Source organism: Panthera leo, chromosome B1, assembly GCF_018350215.1.
Source record: "Panthera leo isolate Ple1 chromosome B1, P.leo_Ple1_pat1.1, whole genome shotgun sequence".
NCBI lineage: Eukaryota > Metazoa > Chordata > Mammalia > Carnivora > Felidae > Panthera > Panthera leo.
This window is the reverse complement of record NC_056682.1, coordinates 74585642-74604784: the sequence shown is the minus strand read 5'-3', so window position 1 is coordinate 74604784 and position 19143 is coordinate 74585642. Positions and strand designations below refer to the sequence as shown.

The 19143-nt window shown below is 36.7% G+C and overlaps 1 protein-coding gene across 4 annotated transcripts in view; it reads right to left on the bottom strand.

The window, feature by feature from the left end:
- Positions 1-19143, bottom strand: part of TIGD4 (tigger transposable element derived 4) — a 31006-nt gene that overhangs the window by 9734 nt on the left and 2129 nt on the right. The window contains exons 2-3 of one of the 4 annotated variants that reach the window (XM_042935292.1): positions 19027-19110; positions 14061-14139 (exon numbers count right to left, since the gene is read on the bottom strand). In XM_042935292.1, the coding sequence (XP_042791226.1) occupies positions 14061-14139; positions 19027-19038 (91 nt within the window). In that variant the 5' untranslated portion in view covers positions 19039-19110. Of the gene's footprint in view, positions 1-10002; positions 10263-11692; positions 14140-19026; positions 19111-19143 lie in introns of those variants that run through there. The other 3 variants (XM_042935291.1, XM_042935290.1, XM_042935289.1) reach the window with 3 other exon arrangements.

Sequence of the window (19143 nt, the reverse complement as noted above, 5' to 3'; positions counted from 1 at the left end):
CCAAGGTAGAGACCAGGTCTTTAACTCCTCTGTGTCCCTCCTCACCACCTAACACAATACACTGCAGAGAAGGCTCTCAAAATAATATTTTACCCCATATGTGACAGTCCTCCTCCCGGTTCTGAAATAGCTTGGCTAATAATATTTGTATGACTGAATCATTATTTTCTTTGCTCTAAAAATAGAACACATGGCATTCCTGGGATGTTAGCTTGGAGTCTGTAACTCTAAGTGTTTAAACCTTGTGTTTCTGAGGCTTCACTAGATGATATTGTCACAGAGTGTCGCAATGAGCAAGTCCTGGTTATAGAGATTCAGCCTGGTACTCATTCTGGACTCTGTGTTCAGCGTCTAGAGAGCACAAGGCCTCAGACAGTTCTATTTATTAATTAGATTTGGCAAAAATTCCTTGTAAAAATATACAAGCAACTTATTAAAAATAACATTCAAAGAAGAAAGCTAAAAATAATATGCAACGGAAGAGCAAATTGCTTCACTCACATGCAAACTTAGAACAATAATTTGGGGCGCTGGGTGGGTCGGTCAGTTGGGCATCTGACTTCAGCTCAGGTCATGATCTCGTGGTCCATGAGTTCGAGCACCGTGTTGGGCTCTGTGCTGACAGCTCAGAGCCTGGACCCTGCTTTGGATTCTGTGTCTCCCTCTCTCTGACCCTCCCCCACTCACACTCTGTCTCACTCTCTCTCTCAAAAATAAATAAACATTAAAAAATTTTTAAAAAAAAAAGAAAAAGAATTCTATCAAAATTTCTTCAGGTATTTATTGGAAACACGTGTTTAAAAAAGATGAATCAGATGTGGGCTGTTAGCTCAATCTCCTCAGAGACTGAGTTTTTTCTTCTTTGTAAACATCTTCGTATAGTTTTTAATGATGAAGAGTATAAATGGTGGGAAGATGAAGCAGGATTTCTTAGTGGTGAATCTTCCGAAATGTTAAGCAAGTTGTACATTCATGTTCTTTTTCTGGAGACAATCTAAAGTTTTATCTGGATTCTCAAAGAGGGCTATAGATCAGAAGAGATCTGAAAACATGGGTGTTCTTCCTACTCACGACTCTGAGTTTAACAGACGGGCTGAAGACACTTCCAAATTACCTTTATTCCAAGTACGTGTCAAGTTTCAATGCCTTTCTCACCAATTTCAAAGTAAGTTTTAAAAAACCTCTACCTTTAACAGACTCAAAATTAAAAAGGAAATCCACAGGTGGTAGTTGTTCAAAGGCTAAATGTATGTAACGATCCCATGGGCCTATGGAGCTTGACAAGGATCTCTGGAGTTGCTCTTGAGAGCTTTGAACATCTGGAGTCCTCATAAGAGTGGGACTGCTAGATCATTAAAAAGTGTTAGCTTTTTAGTTGGCCTGATTAAAAAGATAGTGTCATCTCCCCCAGGTCCCACAAAAATGACTAGAAGTACTTAACAGATTCCAACACAGTGTAACCGTTCCCTGGGCAGTTAATTAGGAACTGTGCCTTTCCTAGACTCAAAGAATGTTTCAAGCTGCTCAGCACAACGTGTCTATTACACACATTCCTGAAAGTAAAAAAGAAAAGAAAAGAAAAGAAAAGAAAAGAAAAGAAAAGAAAAGAAAAGAAAAGAAAAAGAAAATTGCCTGAACTTATAGGAAAGGTTCTTACAGAAAATAAAAATCAAAAGAACCATTTGCCAACCAGGGGTGTTGTGAGAAATATAGTGAGTTTTTAAGAAGTCTGGTTTCTTGTTAATTAAATACATTGGAGGTGGAGCAGAGTGAGAAAAATAGGTTGTTGTTTTTTTAATGTTTATTTTTGACAGAGAGAGAGAGAGAGAGACAGAGCATGAGCGAGGGAGGGGCAGAGAGAGAGGGAGACAGAGAATCCGAAGCAGACTCCAGGCTCCGAGCTGTCAGCACAGAGACTGATGTGGGGCTCAAACTCACAAACCATGAGATCATGACCTGAGCGGAAGTCAGATGCTCAACTGACTGAGCCACCCAGGTGCTCCAGAAAAATAGGTTTTTAGTGGAGGTGATTTTAAAGACTCCTGCTCCTGCCAGTGTGCTCATCATAAAGTAGAGAATGACACTCCAGCTAAGAAGAGCAGTCACTTCAGTGACAACAGAATTTGGAGAGGACAGCAAAGAGTTCTTTAAAAAATATTTTTTTCTATCTTTTATGCTGAGGATAGCTGAAGAATATGATTAAAATACCAAAGAAAATACTCAAAATAAAAAATTAGAGGAAAGAACCTTGCCTGTTGGGCTTTACCTGTGCTAAAACATACTTTTACTCTTCCTCTTTGACCCCTAAGCCCCAGTCTAAACATATCTTGTTACTACATTAGATACAAAAAAATGGGGAGGGGGAGAGACTCATTTATTAGAGAATCATTTTTTCTTAAATAAAAATTTATTTTGCCTTTTGTCATATTTTTTCCTCCTTACACGTTGTCAAATCCTCCTTTTGAGGCTCAAACTTTAAAATGCATACCTTTTAGGTGGATTGTTTCTTTCTTAATAGCATTGAAGATGTGTTATTCTAAGTAAGATGTTAATTCCCAGTGAAGACATTTGAGTGCATTGGCCTAACCTAACTCAAGCTGCCCCATGAAAAATCACACCTCAAAGCAGAGAATTAGGGGAACGCTGGTTATTATTCTACCTGTGCTTCCTTATTACACACTACAGTCATACATATTTATAGAGAAGTGGCAGAAAGGGAATCAAGAATGTTGTAGGAAAGTGTTGAAATCGATTTTGTTTTTGTAAAAATGTATGTCTTATAGTGTGACCTTACCTATTTGTTCCATGTATCTATTCTTTCCTTCTAGGTTGTAATTTACATTATTATTAGCCTAAAGGAAATAGTTTTACTCTTTCACCCTCTCTTGAGATGTCCAGGGCTCATCTGCCCTTCTCTTGGGCCATTAACAGTGGGTTGCTCACATGAGGAAGTAGATAAGATCTGCCAAGATTTGGAGGCTAGGACTGGCATCCTTTCTGCAAGGTGATTACCAAGCAAAGTACTGGCTGCTGCTGTCAGAGGAAGATTTCCCTAAGCAGGTGTGAGGAGGGAGGATGGCTGGCCTCACTTCAGCTCATCCTGGTGCTCACGCCAGTGGGGTCTGGGCCATCTGCAGAGCCAACTGAGCTCCCATAGTTCTTGACCTTCAAATAATGTCCCTCTCAGTGACCTTGGCTTTCATCTTTCTTATTGTTGTATGGCTACATTGATGGCTCTGCTCTCAGGCCTTTATCTCTTTTCTCTCCATGGCAGCAGGGACTCTTGTTCATCTTGAGAGGAGACTTCCACTTCCTTCAAACTCCATATTCTCGCTAACATTTTGAGTATGTTCCAAGTCCCATTACTCTGCTAGGGCCTGGGCTTTGGAAGACAAAGATGGGAAGACTTCTTTTCCTTCTACATTTTTTCCTATCGCTAGGAGAGCTGATGCTTACCCAGCCCTAAAGTTGTTGTTGTTGTTGTTAAGTTTATTCATTTTGAGAGAGAGAGAGAGAGAGAGAGAGTGTGTGTGTGTGTGTGTGCGCGCGTGCATGGAGGAGGGACAGAGAGAAAGGGAGAAAGAATCCCAAGCAGGCTCCCCACTGTCAGTGCAGAGCCAATGCTGGGCTCAAACTCACCAACCCTGAGATCATGACCTGAGCCGAAATCAAGAGTCAGATGCTCAACCAACTGAGCCACCCAGGTGACTCAAAATAAACTTAAAAAAAAATCTTAAGTTTATTTATTTATTTTGAGAGAGAGAGAGAGAGAGAGAGCGAGCAGGGGAGGAGCAGAGATAGAGGAAGAAAGAGAATCCTAAGCAGGCACCATGCTATCAGCACAGTGCCTGAAGCAGGGCTTGAATTCATGAATCCTGAGATCATGACCCGCAGCGGAAACGGAGTCGGACGCTTAACCACCTGAGCCACCGGGTGCCCCAAACTATTTTTTAAAAATAAGCTTTACTTGCTCACAAGTTGCCATTTCCTTTCAGTAGCAAAAAACCAACAAACTTAATCTTTTCACGTACATGTAACTGTCTTTTGGTTTAAGACTTAATTTCTTTGGGCACCTGGGTGGCACAGTCCTTTGAGGGTGTCTGGTTTTGGCTCAGGTCATAATCTCATGGTCCCCACATCGGGCTTGCTGATGTCAGCCTGTCAGCACAGAGCCCGCCTCAGATCCTCTGTCCCCCTCTCTCTACTCCTCCTGAGCTTGTGCTTTCCTAATAAATAAATAAATATTAAAAGGAAAAAAGAGACTTAATTTTTCCTTAGAATTTATTCAGACATGGAAAGATTTAAACTCTTCCCCAGAATGACCTCTTGGTACAGGTGCAGGAAGTTGTTATGAATAGCAAAGTTATTACAAAAGGGTAAATTAGTCAATATATTGGGGGGGGGGGGTTCCCTTTAGGAAAAATAAAGTTAGATCCTTGCCTCTACCACCCACAAAATAAATTTAAATATGAAGACAAAAATTTAAATATGAAGAAGAAAATACAGAGGAGTATTTCCTGGCCTTCAGGTAGGAATAAGAAAAATAATTAGTATAAAGAAATTAAGTGATTTTGGGGCTCAGTCAGTTAAGCGTCCCACTTCAGCTCAGGTCATGATCTCATGATTCGTGAGTTCAAGCCCCACATCAGGTTCTGTGCTGACAGGTCAGAGCCTGAAGCCTCCTTCGAATTGTGTCTCCCTCCCTCTGCCCCTCTCCTGCTCACACTGTCTCTCTGTGTCTCTCAAAAATGAATAAATGTTAAAAAAATTTAAAAATAAAGAAATTAAATGATCTTTATTAATAAATGATAATGAAATGATCTGATTTGAAAAACATACTGGAATTAATAAGAAACTTTGGTAATGTTACTAGATACAAAACAGTCAAAAACCACTCACTTTTTCTATACTAGTAGTAATCTGAAAATTAAAAGGAAAATATTGCATTTGCAGTAGCAACTAAACTATAAAATACGTAGGAATAAATTAAGAAAATAAAGGATATATATGGTAATCTGAAGTAAACACAATAGTAATTATGTAAATTGGCAGATAGATATTTGTATTGCATATACTTTCCTGTACTTTAAAAATTTAAGATTAGAGTATGCCAAATTAATGATTACCCTCTTGTGGCATTATACATGAGGTTTTTTCCCAAGCTTACTGTTGGCTGACTTTACAATAATTAGAAGAAATTAAGGGAGGCACATTGCGTAAGTCTGAGTCTTGTTATTATTTCGTTTCTTTTGTCTCCTTTTTTGGTAACTGTTTGGTTTAATTCAATTTGGTAATTAACTGTTCATTCAATAACAATATGAAATTCTCTTAGATATTTACTTTAGAGTGGGGCAGTTATCTCTGCAAGAGTTAAGAGATAGATTCTGGATCTTTTGGGGGAATGGTTCCTCAACTGGGCAGATAGTGACAGGAAAGTGGCTCTTATCTCTATGCTGGGTTACCTATTTTGCAACATAGAAAATAAGGCGTGGTATCAGCCAATAACACAGGCAGTGACTTTGCATTAACAAAGAGTTCAGCAGCGTACAAAGAGGAAGTTAGGAGAAAACAAAACAAAAACCCCATCTTAATTACGAATTCAGGAAACAAGACTATCTGTAACTTTGCATTTAGTCCTCCAACTGAGCAAATATTTAATATATCAATAGCTTGTTTGTATTTAATAGGTACTGTTGGGGAGATAGATATAAAGGGATTATACAACAGCCCACCTTAAAAAAAATCATCTTGCTGGATTTGATGAATAAGAAAAAATAAGTAGAAGTGAGTGAAGTGGGGCCCCTACCCTTTCAATTGTTTCGCCTGATACACCGTCTAGGAGTTCTCTGACCTAGGAAGTTGATTTCTTTGAATTTAAATTGGGCTAATGCATGAAGATGAACGTGTAATCTATGGTACATTAAACCAGCAAGTCTGGTTTTTCACCAATTCAATACTATGCTATAGATCCTGTTTCACTTGGCAAAAAGATGTCTAGCCTGGCAGAGATGGGAAGATGTTCAGCAAGGAGAATCAGAGGAATAGGAGATTCAGTTCCAGAATTTGCAAGTCAAATTTAGGAAATATCCAGTTCAGGCAAGCAAATTTTCATATACATGAAAGTAAAAGAAGTTAAAAAAAAGTTTGGACCTTGACATTTCACTCCATATAACACGTGCATTTAACCAATTCTCTATTGAAAACATTCGGGGTGCCTGGGTGGTTCAGTCTTTTAGAGTCCAACTCTTGATTTCAGCTCAAGTCATGATTCTGGGGTCGTGGGATAGAGCCCCAGGGTAGGCTCTGTGCTGAGTGGAGCCTGCTTAAGCTTCTCTCTCTCTCCCTCTGCCCCTCTCCTCTGCTTATGTGTGCTCTCTCTTTCTCTCAAACAAACATTCATACAGTTTTCAGTCTATTTTTTTGTTTTAAGTTACTACAGGATCTGAAGGCCCTTTTGTAACCCATTTGATAGTAAAAACCGACCTACCATGAACTTATTTGACAATAAAAACTATGAAGCTATTAAGTTACTTATTACCTTTACATATCTGACTTCACATGAATGCATTTCACTACAAAATTATTAATGTTTGATTATGGGATGTTGCCCTAGAATCTCCTGGGGATATTATATAACATGAAGTATATGCATATATTATCTTTTGCAAATCTGATAAATTCTGAATTCTGAAACATATGTGTCCCCAGGGTTTTGGATAAAGAATTATGGACTTGTATACACTGCAACAAATGTCCTCAATGTTTTTATTTTGTTAGGATAAATTTATTCCATGTACAGCATATTTTTGAGTCAGATTTTCTGGGTTTGAATTCTAGTTCTGTTACTTATTAGCTATAGCTATAACTAAATTTTCTCAGCAGTAAAATGGGGATGATAACTGTTGGGAGTTATTCTGAGTATTAAGTAACACAGCAAAACACTTAGAACAATCTGGTAATTAGTAAACACTTAACACATACCAACTCTAATAACTAAATGTGCCAATTTATAGTTCCAACACCAGCGCACCCGTTTCTCTATGCTCTTGCCTACATTTGGTATTGTCATTTTTATAATCTTGTCTAATGTGATGGCCCCTCCCCCCAAAGACGTCCCACTTTTTTGCTTGCATTTCTTTGAGTGATGTTAACAATATTTTCATACTTTATTAGTATTTTTACACTCAACTATTCTTGAGTGTCATACCTTTTAAAATATTTTTCCTATTAAAATATTATTAAACATTTACATTTACCTTTACTTTCCTAGTATTTACAAGTTTTCTTTCTCCACATTCCTTTTCTTTTTGTCTTTCTTCCTTTCCTCCCTTCTTTCTTCATTTTTTTCTTTCTTTTCTTCCTCCACTTCTTTTAGAGTTTTTTTAATCCTTTTGGGATTCATTTAGATGTAGGACTTTTTTTAAAAAAATCCTGTATCTTTAGCCAAGTTGCCCTAATATCGGTTACTGAATAATCCATCAATTTCACCAATGATTAAAAGCCATCTTTGGGGGTGCCTGGGTGGCTCAGTCGGGTAAGCATCTGACTTTGGCTCAGGTCATGATATCATGGTTCATGAGTTCCAGCCCCACGTTGGGCTCTGTGCTGACAGCTCAGAGCCTGGAGCCTGCTTCGGATTCTGTGTCTCCCTCTCTCTCTCTGCCCTATTCCATTCACACTCTGCCTCTCCCCCTCTCTCAAAAATAAACATTAAAAAAAATTTAAGCCATTTTTATCATATTATTTTTCTTTTTCTAGACATCATATATTATTCTTTTGATTGACCGATTAATTCTGTTGCCCATACCATATTGTTTAAAATTCTGCTATAGGTCAAATACTCCCTATTTTTATTTTCCAAAATTTTCTTAGATATCAATACATACTTATTCTTTTGGAAAAATCTGAATTATTTTGCAAAATTTTCAACAAACCTGCATTGGGATTTTGATTGGGATTAACTTAGAAGAAACAAACATATGTATTTCAATTTTGGGTCTGTCCATTTATTGAAGGCCATGAAAAATGTCCTCATTTCTTCTTAAAGTTTTATAAACTTTAAGGACCTTGCTAATAGCTATAGGTTCTGTAATATACATACCCTTTTAGCTTAGAGCAAGTTGGAAACTGATACAGCAAGTCCATATTAATTAATATGTGAATGCCTTTATTGGTACTAGGTAATTGCTATGGACTGAATGTTTGTCACCCTCAAAATTCATACACTGAAGCCCTAACCCCCAGTGTGATGGTACTTGGAGACGGAGTTTGGGGGAGGTAATTAGGGTTAGATGAGATCTCGAAGATGGGTGCCTCATGATGGAATCAGTGCTCTTGTAAGAAGAGACAAAAGAGATCTCGCCCCCCGCCCCCATGCTGGCACAAAGAGGTCATGTGAGCATATGGTGAGCAATTGACTGTCTACAATATTTTGCTGAAATGCTTTGCATAAGGAGCAATTCAGGAAAACTTGAAAGTTTCTAAGTCACCTTATTCCCTCATTCAAAGTGAAAATGTTTTAGTTCTACAGATAAATTGCGTATTCCTAGAAATGTTGAATTCCCTATTTTATTGCATCGAAGAATGTCAATGGGAAAATTGTCATTAGTATTTAGTGACCACAAGGCTAATATCTGAGCATATCTGGAAGTAGTAGCACAGAGGTGCCTTTCTAGTCATACCTTATAGTTGGGGAACACTTCAGAGTTTGCTAAGTGTATTCATCTGCATAATTTTCTTTCATCCTTGATAAATTCAAATGAAGTGTCAGTCTCATTTTATGGGTAGTACAAACTGCTATTTGGAGAAATGAAATGTCTTTTGCAAGGTAGCATTGAACTGGACTAGATTTAATTTATTCCATTGAAGAATTTTTTTTCTGAGAACTTAGTGATGTACATTATGGTCCCCCAATCTAGGCCTTTCTCTCCTCTGATGGTAGGAATTCCTCCCAGCTACTGGTAGCTTCTTGGCTGCCTTATGCCATGCTGTACTTAGCTAGGTAGCTCTAGGTGACCCCAAAGATCCAGCCCACCACTGGACTCTGAACCTGTTGGCAGATGTGTGTGCTGCTCCGCTAAGGGACAAACCTCTCTCTGCCAGTCTCTATGGAGTCCCTACTGAGCCAATGATTGAAAAAGGACCTCCCTTCACATTGGAGGTGTTTGCTTGAGAAGCTCTCCTTCAATTCTCCCTCCCCTATTCCCCGACCCCCTGCCAATTATTCTGCTTTGTATACAGTAAATGGGAGGTTTTACACTTGATCTTAGGTCCAGATGAGAAGCCAGGCAGGAAACATAAAACCCATAGGCCTTGGTTTACTCATTGTCCTACTTTATCCTGAACCAAACCTTTCACTAGTGAAGTGCAACAGTGTCCTAAATTCAACATAAGATTTGTTGCTTGATGAAGCAGACAAAAGGGAAAAACATTGTTGTAACAGTAAAAATTTATATAGCAAGAACAATAAAAACAATACTATATTTAACTGAAAAGCAGGTGAATTGCTAAATGAAGTTATTTTCTGAAAAGACAAGTGACATTTAGTCCCAACTTTGTGCTGATTATGTATGGAGAAGATAAATCAGGAGTGAGGTATGCAGGGATTGTCCTGGGAAAAGTAAATTAAAAAAACTTTTGTTCTGGGGGCACTTGGGTGGTTCAGTCAGTTAAGCATCTGACTCTTGAGTTCAGCTCAGGTCAGGATCTCACAGTTTGTGAATTTCAGCCCCTAGTCAGACTCTGCTGACAGCGCAGAGCCTGCTTGGGATTTTGTCTCTCCCTCTCTCTCTGCCCCTCTCCTGATCGTCTGCACTCTTTCTCTCTCCAAATAAATAAACATTTAAAAAAATTGTTCTGAAAATAGTTTAAATGTATACAGCTTGTAAAGTACACAGAAGAATATACAACATTAACAACTTAAAGTTTATCTTTAAATTTAAATATGCAGGCATCTTTTTCTAATTCTCTATAGGAGCCTTATCTTCCTTTATCACCTTTAGATTTATTATGCCCCAGAAATAAAAAAAAATGGAATGTCATATAGGAGAAAAAACAGTAGGTACTTTCAGTATTTGGACATTAAAGTTGTTTCAAGTATTTTTGTTTGAACTCCCCTAGAGCCTCTGTGTTAGAGTGATACAGGATTACCCACTCACAAGGTCCCAGTGTTTCATTATCTCGGTGTTCTCAGGAGAGATCTCGGGAACAGAACTATCAGCATAGATCCAGCATATTCTCTGAAATATTTCACCCTCGGGTCCCTAAACTCAAGGGAAAAAAACAACAGAATTTTCTTTTACAGAGTAGAGAAAAGAAGCAGAGGGGTGTATAGTTAGAGGAACATAGGTCTAGGTGATAGGGAACTACTGCATTTTGGGTTTGGTTCTGAGATTTTAACCAAATTATCTTTTCAGGTTTCAATGTCCTCACCTTACCAAAAATGGAGGTAATAATTCTTATGTCACAGAATATCTGGAATGGTTAAATAAGAACATTTGATAGTAAGATGGTATGAAAGAAGTGGAGAAAGAGAGAGAAAAGAATTACTGAAGGCTGGATATATGCCAGGTACTCTAATTACAGCCAGGGCTCTTAAGAGAGATTAAGGTCCATGATTTAGGTACACAATTCCAATCACGCTAAAATTTTAAATCAAATCATTAATTAAAATGTTTTCAATTAAGCTTCAGTAATCTATATTTCACTCTATGAGAAATTTCCTTCAGCTTAATATATTTTTAAGGCTTACTATTACTAAATCTCAAAAGCAGAGTAAATCAACAGTGGAAAATAAAACTACTTTCTATAAATATTTCCTTCCAAATGTGTTTTATGTTGGCAGACTAATAATTCATAATAAAAATAATCTGTATAACATTTTACACTTTTCCAAAATATTTTTCAAAGGGTACCCTAACTTATATGTAATACATTAAATAAGCATGACTTTTAAAATGTAACAACAGAAAAGTCTGACACATGATATTTTTCTAGTTTTAAAGACGATTTTATGGATGGAGAGTAAATAATTTCATACAGTATTTTCAAATATTCTATAGACAAAACTTCCTCAAACAGAAATTTAATACAATTTGAAAGACAAAAAGATTAAATATATCAAAATATGCTGAAAACACTCAGTTTTTCCTGAAAATAAAATTCAGTAAAATCAAGAAATAATTAAATATTATAGATTAAAAGTTTCAGCTGTTAAAATTAGAAACATAAGAACCACATAAGATATTTTCTTTTTTAGTAACTGCATATATATCTTCATATATACTTTTCAAGAGTAATCTTATTAAAATATATTATAAGAATTTAACAAATGTTTCAGTAATGTATTTTTCTATTAAATGTACACACATACATATAAATATTTAGGAAGAAACTATATCATCTTCTGGTTATAGATGACAGAAAGAATCTGATAAGGTCATAGTCTTTCATTTGACCTTATATAGAAATAACTGGAAAGTAGTGAGACATATATTTTTAATCATTTTGGTATATAATTGGGTCAGGTTTTATTTTCAGTGCTTATTCATAATTTCCTGTTAGCAAGATAAGCTAGTTACAAGAAAAATAAAGTAATTTAAAATTAATACTTGATATGAGGCTAGAATATATGTCTTTATAAAAATAAATATCTAAGTAATAGATATTTTATTTCCTAGACGAGGTAGATAAATTAAAATATTCTAGAACATGATCCGTGCTTTAAAAAAAAAAAAGAGAAAAATAGCAATCACCAATTCAACCTGTATGAATCAAATAGCTGGAGAGTTTTCTATTTTTGACATATGTACCATATATTTCAAGTACAAGGCCTCTGTAATACAGTTTCTACTCCCCAAAACCTTGGTAAGTTGAAATTCATATTTTTCATTTATTTACTCTTTATTTAATCTACCTAGGGCAACTTTGCTATTCAGGTCAAAGACATGTGCAATTAAACTAAAGATTGCTAGTTTTTAAATTTTTTGTGTTTAAGTGGTAGTTTCCCTTCATATACCTTATCTAGTAAAATACATTAGGAAAAGATGTTATACCACAGATAATTATTTAGATGATGAGTTAATAAAAATTTCAAGGTCTGCTAAAGAATTATGAAGCTCCTCATTCATATCTTGACTTCTAAGAAAACTTTTAAGAGTATCTAAAGCAGTTATGGCCTCATTTTTTGATGGTAAAGGGAGCTCAGTTCCTAGAGATCCACCATCATCCTCTTCATCAGAAGTATAAAGCCCAGTTTCATCTGATTTACTCTCTTCGGTCCATACAGAATCACCTTTTGGTGCCGCTTCGCAGGTCTCCAAATCATCATCGAGGGCAGCATACTCTTCTAGAGATAAACCTTCAGGAAATTCCACACCTGCTGCCTGAGCATGGGCAACCAAATCAAGACCAGTGTCTGTCTCTGCATTTGTCTTGTCACTTTCTCCCTTTTGAGATTTGAATCCTGCCTCTTCATAGCTCTTAACAATAGTCTCAGGGGTTACAGCCCTCCAGCAAAGGTGCAAAGTATCAACTGCGTCTAGTAGGGAAAATGTAAATTCTTTGCTGCCTTCAACAGAGCTTAAAAATTTTTTGATAAGACAATGTCGATATTTGATTTTAAGGCTTTTAATAACACCTTGTTTCATAGCTATAAATTTGGAAGATACACATGATGGAAAGAATGCTAACTCAATGGACTTTAGGTTCTTTACCTCTGGATGTGAAGGAAAAGAATCAACAAAGATCACCACTCTTCGTTGCTGGGCTTGAAATTTCTCATCGAGCTTCCGCATCCATTGTTCAAATACATCTGAGGTCATCCATGCCATCCTGTTAGCTTCATAACACACAGGCAATGATTTTATACCTTTGAAACAATGTGGATTTCTGTGTTTTCCAATGATGAGCAAAGGAAGTTTCTCTGAGCCATCCATGTTTGTCCCAACCACTAGAGTTATTCTGTCTTTGCATAACTTTCCAATAGAGCAGGTTTCTCCTTTGAATGCAAATGTATTTGTAGGTAACATTCGATAAAGCAGCCCAGTCTCTTTTATATTAAAAACATTTTTAGGATGATAATCATTTAAATAATAAGGAAGTACATTTTGGTGCCAGACAGTTGAAGGGTCTACTGAAACACCTGTAGCTTCCACAGGTTGAGCTCTGAATACTAAACCGTACCTGGATTTAAAGCGATCCAGCCAACCGTTACTGCACTTAAAATCATTATGTCCCAGTTTCTGTGCAAAATCATTAGCTTTTAGACGTAGCATTGGACCATTAACTGGTACATTTAGACACTGAGCAATTCGATACCACCTCATTAATGCCTCTTCCAGATCTGTGTAAAAAGCAGTTCTCAGTCTTTTTCTCTTTGGATCAAATCTCAGAGATTCAAAGGCTTCTAGAACTTTGTCTTTATTCTTCATAATAGAAGACAGTGAATTTTTCTTTATTCCATATTCAGCTGCAATTTCTGCCTTTTTCTTGCCACTTTCTACTGCGTTTATAATGTCGATCTTTTCTTCAATGGATAAACTTTTCTTTTTCTTCACTGTTACGGGCAGAGTCGAGGCATCCACAGAAGCTTCTGCCATCTCAACCAGTGCTTATGTAGAGATTTCTTGTCTCTCTGGTGTCTGTTTCTTTAAATTTCTTTTCCAAAATGATACAAATTGCTGCTTTCTATCCCGCTTCATATATTAAAAGTTGGCAAGTGTCTATTAGTCTTAATTCTCAGGAAATTGAGATGTAAATATATTTTTTCAAAGGTTCTGAATAAGGAAAATGTTATATGCAACTAGAATATTTTAGAAGAGAAACTTCTTTCCCAGGACCTGTGCGGCTCAGTTTATAGTTTATTCAGAGTTCCAGAAGTCAAGCTAAAATAGAAATCTCATTATGTCAAACCTGTCCAGTCCTGCCGATATATTTTTGGAACTTCAATCCTTTAAGATGATCCATTTTATCCATGCATACTCAACCTCCTATTAATTCTCCACAGAAGGCCTCAGAGATAAGAAGGAATAGCATTCAGTAATTTTCATGCAAAATGTTACCCATTAATTTCCAAGTCTCTTCAGGGTAGAGAAGAAAGTGGTAGACTCCTTCTAGGACCTGATGGTATATCTTCCGCCTCTTGAAAATGTAAAAAAAAAACAACAACTTATTTTAGCAATTATGTGTCAATCGAATATCAAAAAGAATATTTATACTAATTAGTTATGCTTTTAATAATAAAGAAAAGAATGGGACCATGTTTCTGAAAATATAATAAGCAAAGTTTCCAGGAGAAAGGCTTACCTCCTAAACGGCCTCGGTAAAAAGCCCTGTAGCTTTGCTCTATGCGTTTGAATTCTCACTTGCTTTTGAATCTTTTGTAATATATACTTTCAAAATAATTCAGACAAACTTAATCTGTTTTAAAAATGGGCACTTACCAAAATTAAAAAACTAAAAATTATGCTGGATAGATCTTTGGTGGCTATTTTTCACATGAAGTCATAGCCTGCCCCCTCTGACTCCTCTAAAAGAAAAACATAGTCAGACAGTAGTCACAAGGTTCAACTTTTAATAGCACATGGGAGACAGTGTCTCCTTTATAGGAGTCTGGTAGAAAAGGCTTCACTAAAAATCAAAACAAGTGATTCGATTACAAATTTTAAAAATCCAAGTCTTATTTTATCTAAATGCTTACAAACCTAGTAACTTTTCCATCAACTTGACACATCAGCCAGACGCGCAGAGGCCAGAAATAGTTGACAAAATGCATAGGAATAAGCAAATTCTTACGAGGATATAAAGCAGAAAAAGACCTAGACTAAGAGTAAGAAGGAGAGTGACCATGGGTCTTACTTAATGTCTCAGGACCTCCACTTCCTTATCTGTAAAATAGAGCTTATTATAGTGTAAGGATATGGGCTTTGGTGCCAGCCACACCTGAGTTGACAAGTGATTCTGCCATTTAGTACTTACGGGATCCTGGGTAGATTACTTAACCATTTGAAGCTTCAGCTTCCTTGTTTGTAAAATAGGTGTAACTACAGCCCCTACCAAATAGGGTCATTGCACATTCAATGAGATTCAACGAGAGAGTGTGAAGTGCTCAGCCCAGTATTTAGCACCTTGCAAAGTGTTCAGTGAATGCCTGGTCATGATCTCGTTATCATTATTTCCTCTCTAACGTCCCTTTGGCTGTGACAATCTACACAATTCAAAGATTTTACAAAATCCTACTTGCAAACTGAAGCAAGAATCCCACCTTAAACATATACTGAAAGCAGAGATCTTCTTAAATCAAACAGTACTGTGAGAACAGTCACATGGACCAGATAAGCTTGCCCCTACCTTCCCAGGTAGCACCTACTATACCAGAATCCACAGGCTTCGGGCCTACTGTAGGCCAAGGTAACAAGCTAATTTGATGAGCAGGTGTTACTGCTGTGTGATATAGTGTGGGCACTCCATTCCTCTAGTTTTTCTCTTCTCCCAGGTTTCAAGATGTCATATGCATTTTTTGCACAAAATTTTTTGACAAAACTTTTTGTCAAAATTCCTCCGCCTTTGTTGTCTAAAAAAAGTAGTTTTTATCATAGGAATTACAACCAGTAAAGGAGTTTTGTTGCTGTTGTTGTTGTTGTAAAAAGACCTTAATAATAATTATGATAGCCCAGGGCTTTATTTTCCAAACACCTTTACTTCCTGTATTTCAAACAACTCAGGAGGAAGATAAAACTGAATTTCAAAGCTCATGTAGTTATAACGTGGTTGAGGGCACTAATATAAAACCTACCATTCTCTTCACTATATTACAGTGCCTTTGGATCACACTGGTGTGGCCTCCTTTGATAATAGTTGTACACTCTGTGTCCCCAGCACCCAACAAGGCAGCATTTGCAATGCCTATCCAAAACCCAACAACAACAACAACAACAAAGCAACATCAAACCTCTACAGAAGAATAGGCCTTTATGAATTCTGTGAACACAAATAGCAACCATATCCCAACGTTAGGGTGGGCTGACCTTTCTAAGTAAATAAGCTTTGAGCATTCAACTAAAACAAACAAACAAAACAAATTTGCTCATATATGGGACCTCCCTATACATATTTCTGCAATTCCCTGTAAATCTACAATTACTTCAAAATAAACATTTTTAAAATTTTTTTCAAATTTTAAAAAATTTAGAGAGAGAGCATGCAAGTGGGAGTGAGGGGCGGGGGTGGGGGGAGACGTGGCGGGGGGAGGAAGGGAGAGAATCTTAAGCAGGCTCCATGCTCAGTGTGGAGCCTGACATAGGGGTTTGATCCCATGACCCTGAGCCGAAATCAAGAGTCAGATGCTCAACAGATTGAGCAAACCAGGTACCCCTCAAAATAAACATTTTTAAATATCTTGCTCTTATTAGGAAGATATCGACCTTTAGAAATTGAGGTAGCAAGAAACAATTTTTAAGACAAAACCACACAGAACTACTCTCCAAGAGAAAAAGGGACTCTCCCAACTTCTCCCTTCCTTCTTTCTTCTGTTCTTTCCTTTCTTCTTCTTTTCTTCCTTCCTTCCTTTTTTCCTTCTGCCTTATTTCATTTGTTAGAAATAAACCCTCTCATCTCAAATAACAAGGATTATAGAAAAAATAACTTGAATTTCCTCCTTCACTCCCTCTTAAATAAAGCAATATAATATACACAGAGATTAGTGATTATCTTGATCAAACTGAAAATAATGATGTTCATTTAGGAAGATATTAGTTGTTTTCTGAGAGTTAACAGTATATATCTCCTTCTAGAACAAGAGTGAAACCTATAATTTTCCATGGTAATATACAATATATGTTTATACCCGAAACAACCACATTTCTGATGCTGAGCCAGACAAGCCAGACTTTTTTTCCCTAGAAAAGAACAAGGCACCAATACTGCTTAACCAATGAAGCTAACATTTTCCATTCTTGCACAGTACAATGTCTGGGATATTTCTTGCAGGGAGTAATGGCAGTAGCTAATATCTCTCAGAAGTACCCATTCTCTTAATTATGCTCATTAATCATTCTACTCCATGAAAATATTACAGCAGAAAAATACCGTACACATTAGATACTATTTTCTCCATGTCAATGGTAAAGCTACCTAAAGAAAAAGAATTGGCAAGTCACTAAAAAAGACTTACCAAGTGAACTCCAAGTAAAGGAAACAATAATCACTTCTACTGGTAATAAGAGAAATGTAAATCTTCTTTCAAACCAGGAGATACCCTTTTTGTTTTTGCCTACCAGAATGGCAGTATCTAGTGTTTGCCAGAATATAACATAGGTTGTGAGGCGGTATATAAACGGGTACAAAGCTTACAAAGGGCAAATTAGTAACATGATACAAAAATCTAAAAAATGTGCATCACTTTTATCCAGCAAGTCCATGCCTATGATTTTATCCCCAGATAATAATTTGAGATGTAAAAATAATCTAGCTTACAAATGTATTCATTTCCTACTCCTGCATTTAGTAGCTTAAAACAATACCCTCTTATTATCTCACAGTCCTGCAGGTCAGAAGTCCAGGTGAGCTCAACTGGGTCCTCTGCTTAGGATCTCACAAGGCAGAATCAAGATGTTAGTCAAATGGGACTTTTATCTGGAGGTTCTAGGGAAGAATCTGCTTGCAAGTTCATTCAGGTTATTTGCAGAATTCAACTTCTGTGGTTGTAGGACTGAGGTCCCTGAGTTTTTGATGGCTGTTAGCAGAGACTGCTCTCAGCTCCTGGAGGCCTCCTTCAGGTCCTCGACTGTGGCCCTTTTCATTTCAGCAACAGAGAACCTTCCTCCTGTCAAATCTCTCTCATGCTTTGAATCTCTCTGCCTTCTCTGGTGCAACCAGCAGGAGAAAACTCTGCTCTTAAAAGGCTCATGCAATCAGTTTAGGCCCATCCAGATTATCTCCCTGTTGATGAACTTAAAGTCAGCTGGTTGCTTCTGCAAAATCCGTTGTACATGTAATAAAATATTACAATGAGAATGATATCCTATCATGTTCAAATGAGAGGGAATTATACAAAGTGAGAATCACTGGAAATCATAGAATTTTACCATACAACAATATTCCTGCCACTGTTGTTTTAATTACAGACAAAATGGGAAAGAACCTAAATGTGTAGCAAAAAGGATTAGGTAAATAAATTAAGAAATATATATGCTAAAATACTGAGCCACTGAAGGAGAACATTTAATGATTGGAAGAAAATTCCATAATATATTCAGTGAAAAAAGCAAAATACAAAACCATATGCCAACAAAACCAACATACACTGAAAGTTACATGAGGACAGGGGCTCGTGGCTATTCCTACTGTGTTTAGTACTCAGCAAACAGTAGGTTCTAAATAACAATTTGTTAAATAAATGTAGAAAAATATATATTTATAGAAAAAAGACATTGACAAAAATGTTCAGTGTTAATTCTAGATAATGGAATTATGGATAGCTTCAGTTTTTTTCTCTTTGTAGTTAAAACAATTTCTATTCTTATGTTCTAATCATACTACTATTCACAGGCTTCTTAAATGTTCCATTTATCAGTACCCTCCAACACAGGGTTTGTTTCCAGAGAATTACATTGTGCAATCATTAACACAACATGTCTCCATGAAAAGGGAGCTGATGATAGTAACAAAATTATTGTGACATTACCAGAATCCCCCTAGAAAAGATTTGAAGGTAGCACCTCTTACTTTCTCTTGAGAAAGTATTATTTGTAAACAATATAAAGTATTTAACATCTAAAGCAAAGAAAAAAAGTTGAATGCACATTTCATTCATTCAGAAAGGAATAATATTCTTTAACCTGTTGCCCTCTTTCCTTCTTGGTCAATAAATGAAATATAGGCCGTCAGAGTTCCCCATAAGCCAAGTGAAAAAGTGGCACCTGATTTTGCAAAAGCTGAATAATAGCCAATAGCAGTACAAAGGTAAATGAGTAGATAATCCCCATATCATAAACATATATGGCAGACAACTATTACCTTTTTTCTTACCTCTCCAAACATAGATGTCAATTTAGAGAAAAGTAGTAATCTTCTATTCTTCCTAAAGAGAATGGGCAGGCAGAATTCCCCAAACTCTAGGGCAAAGAAAAAGAGAGAGAGAGAGAG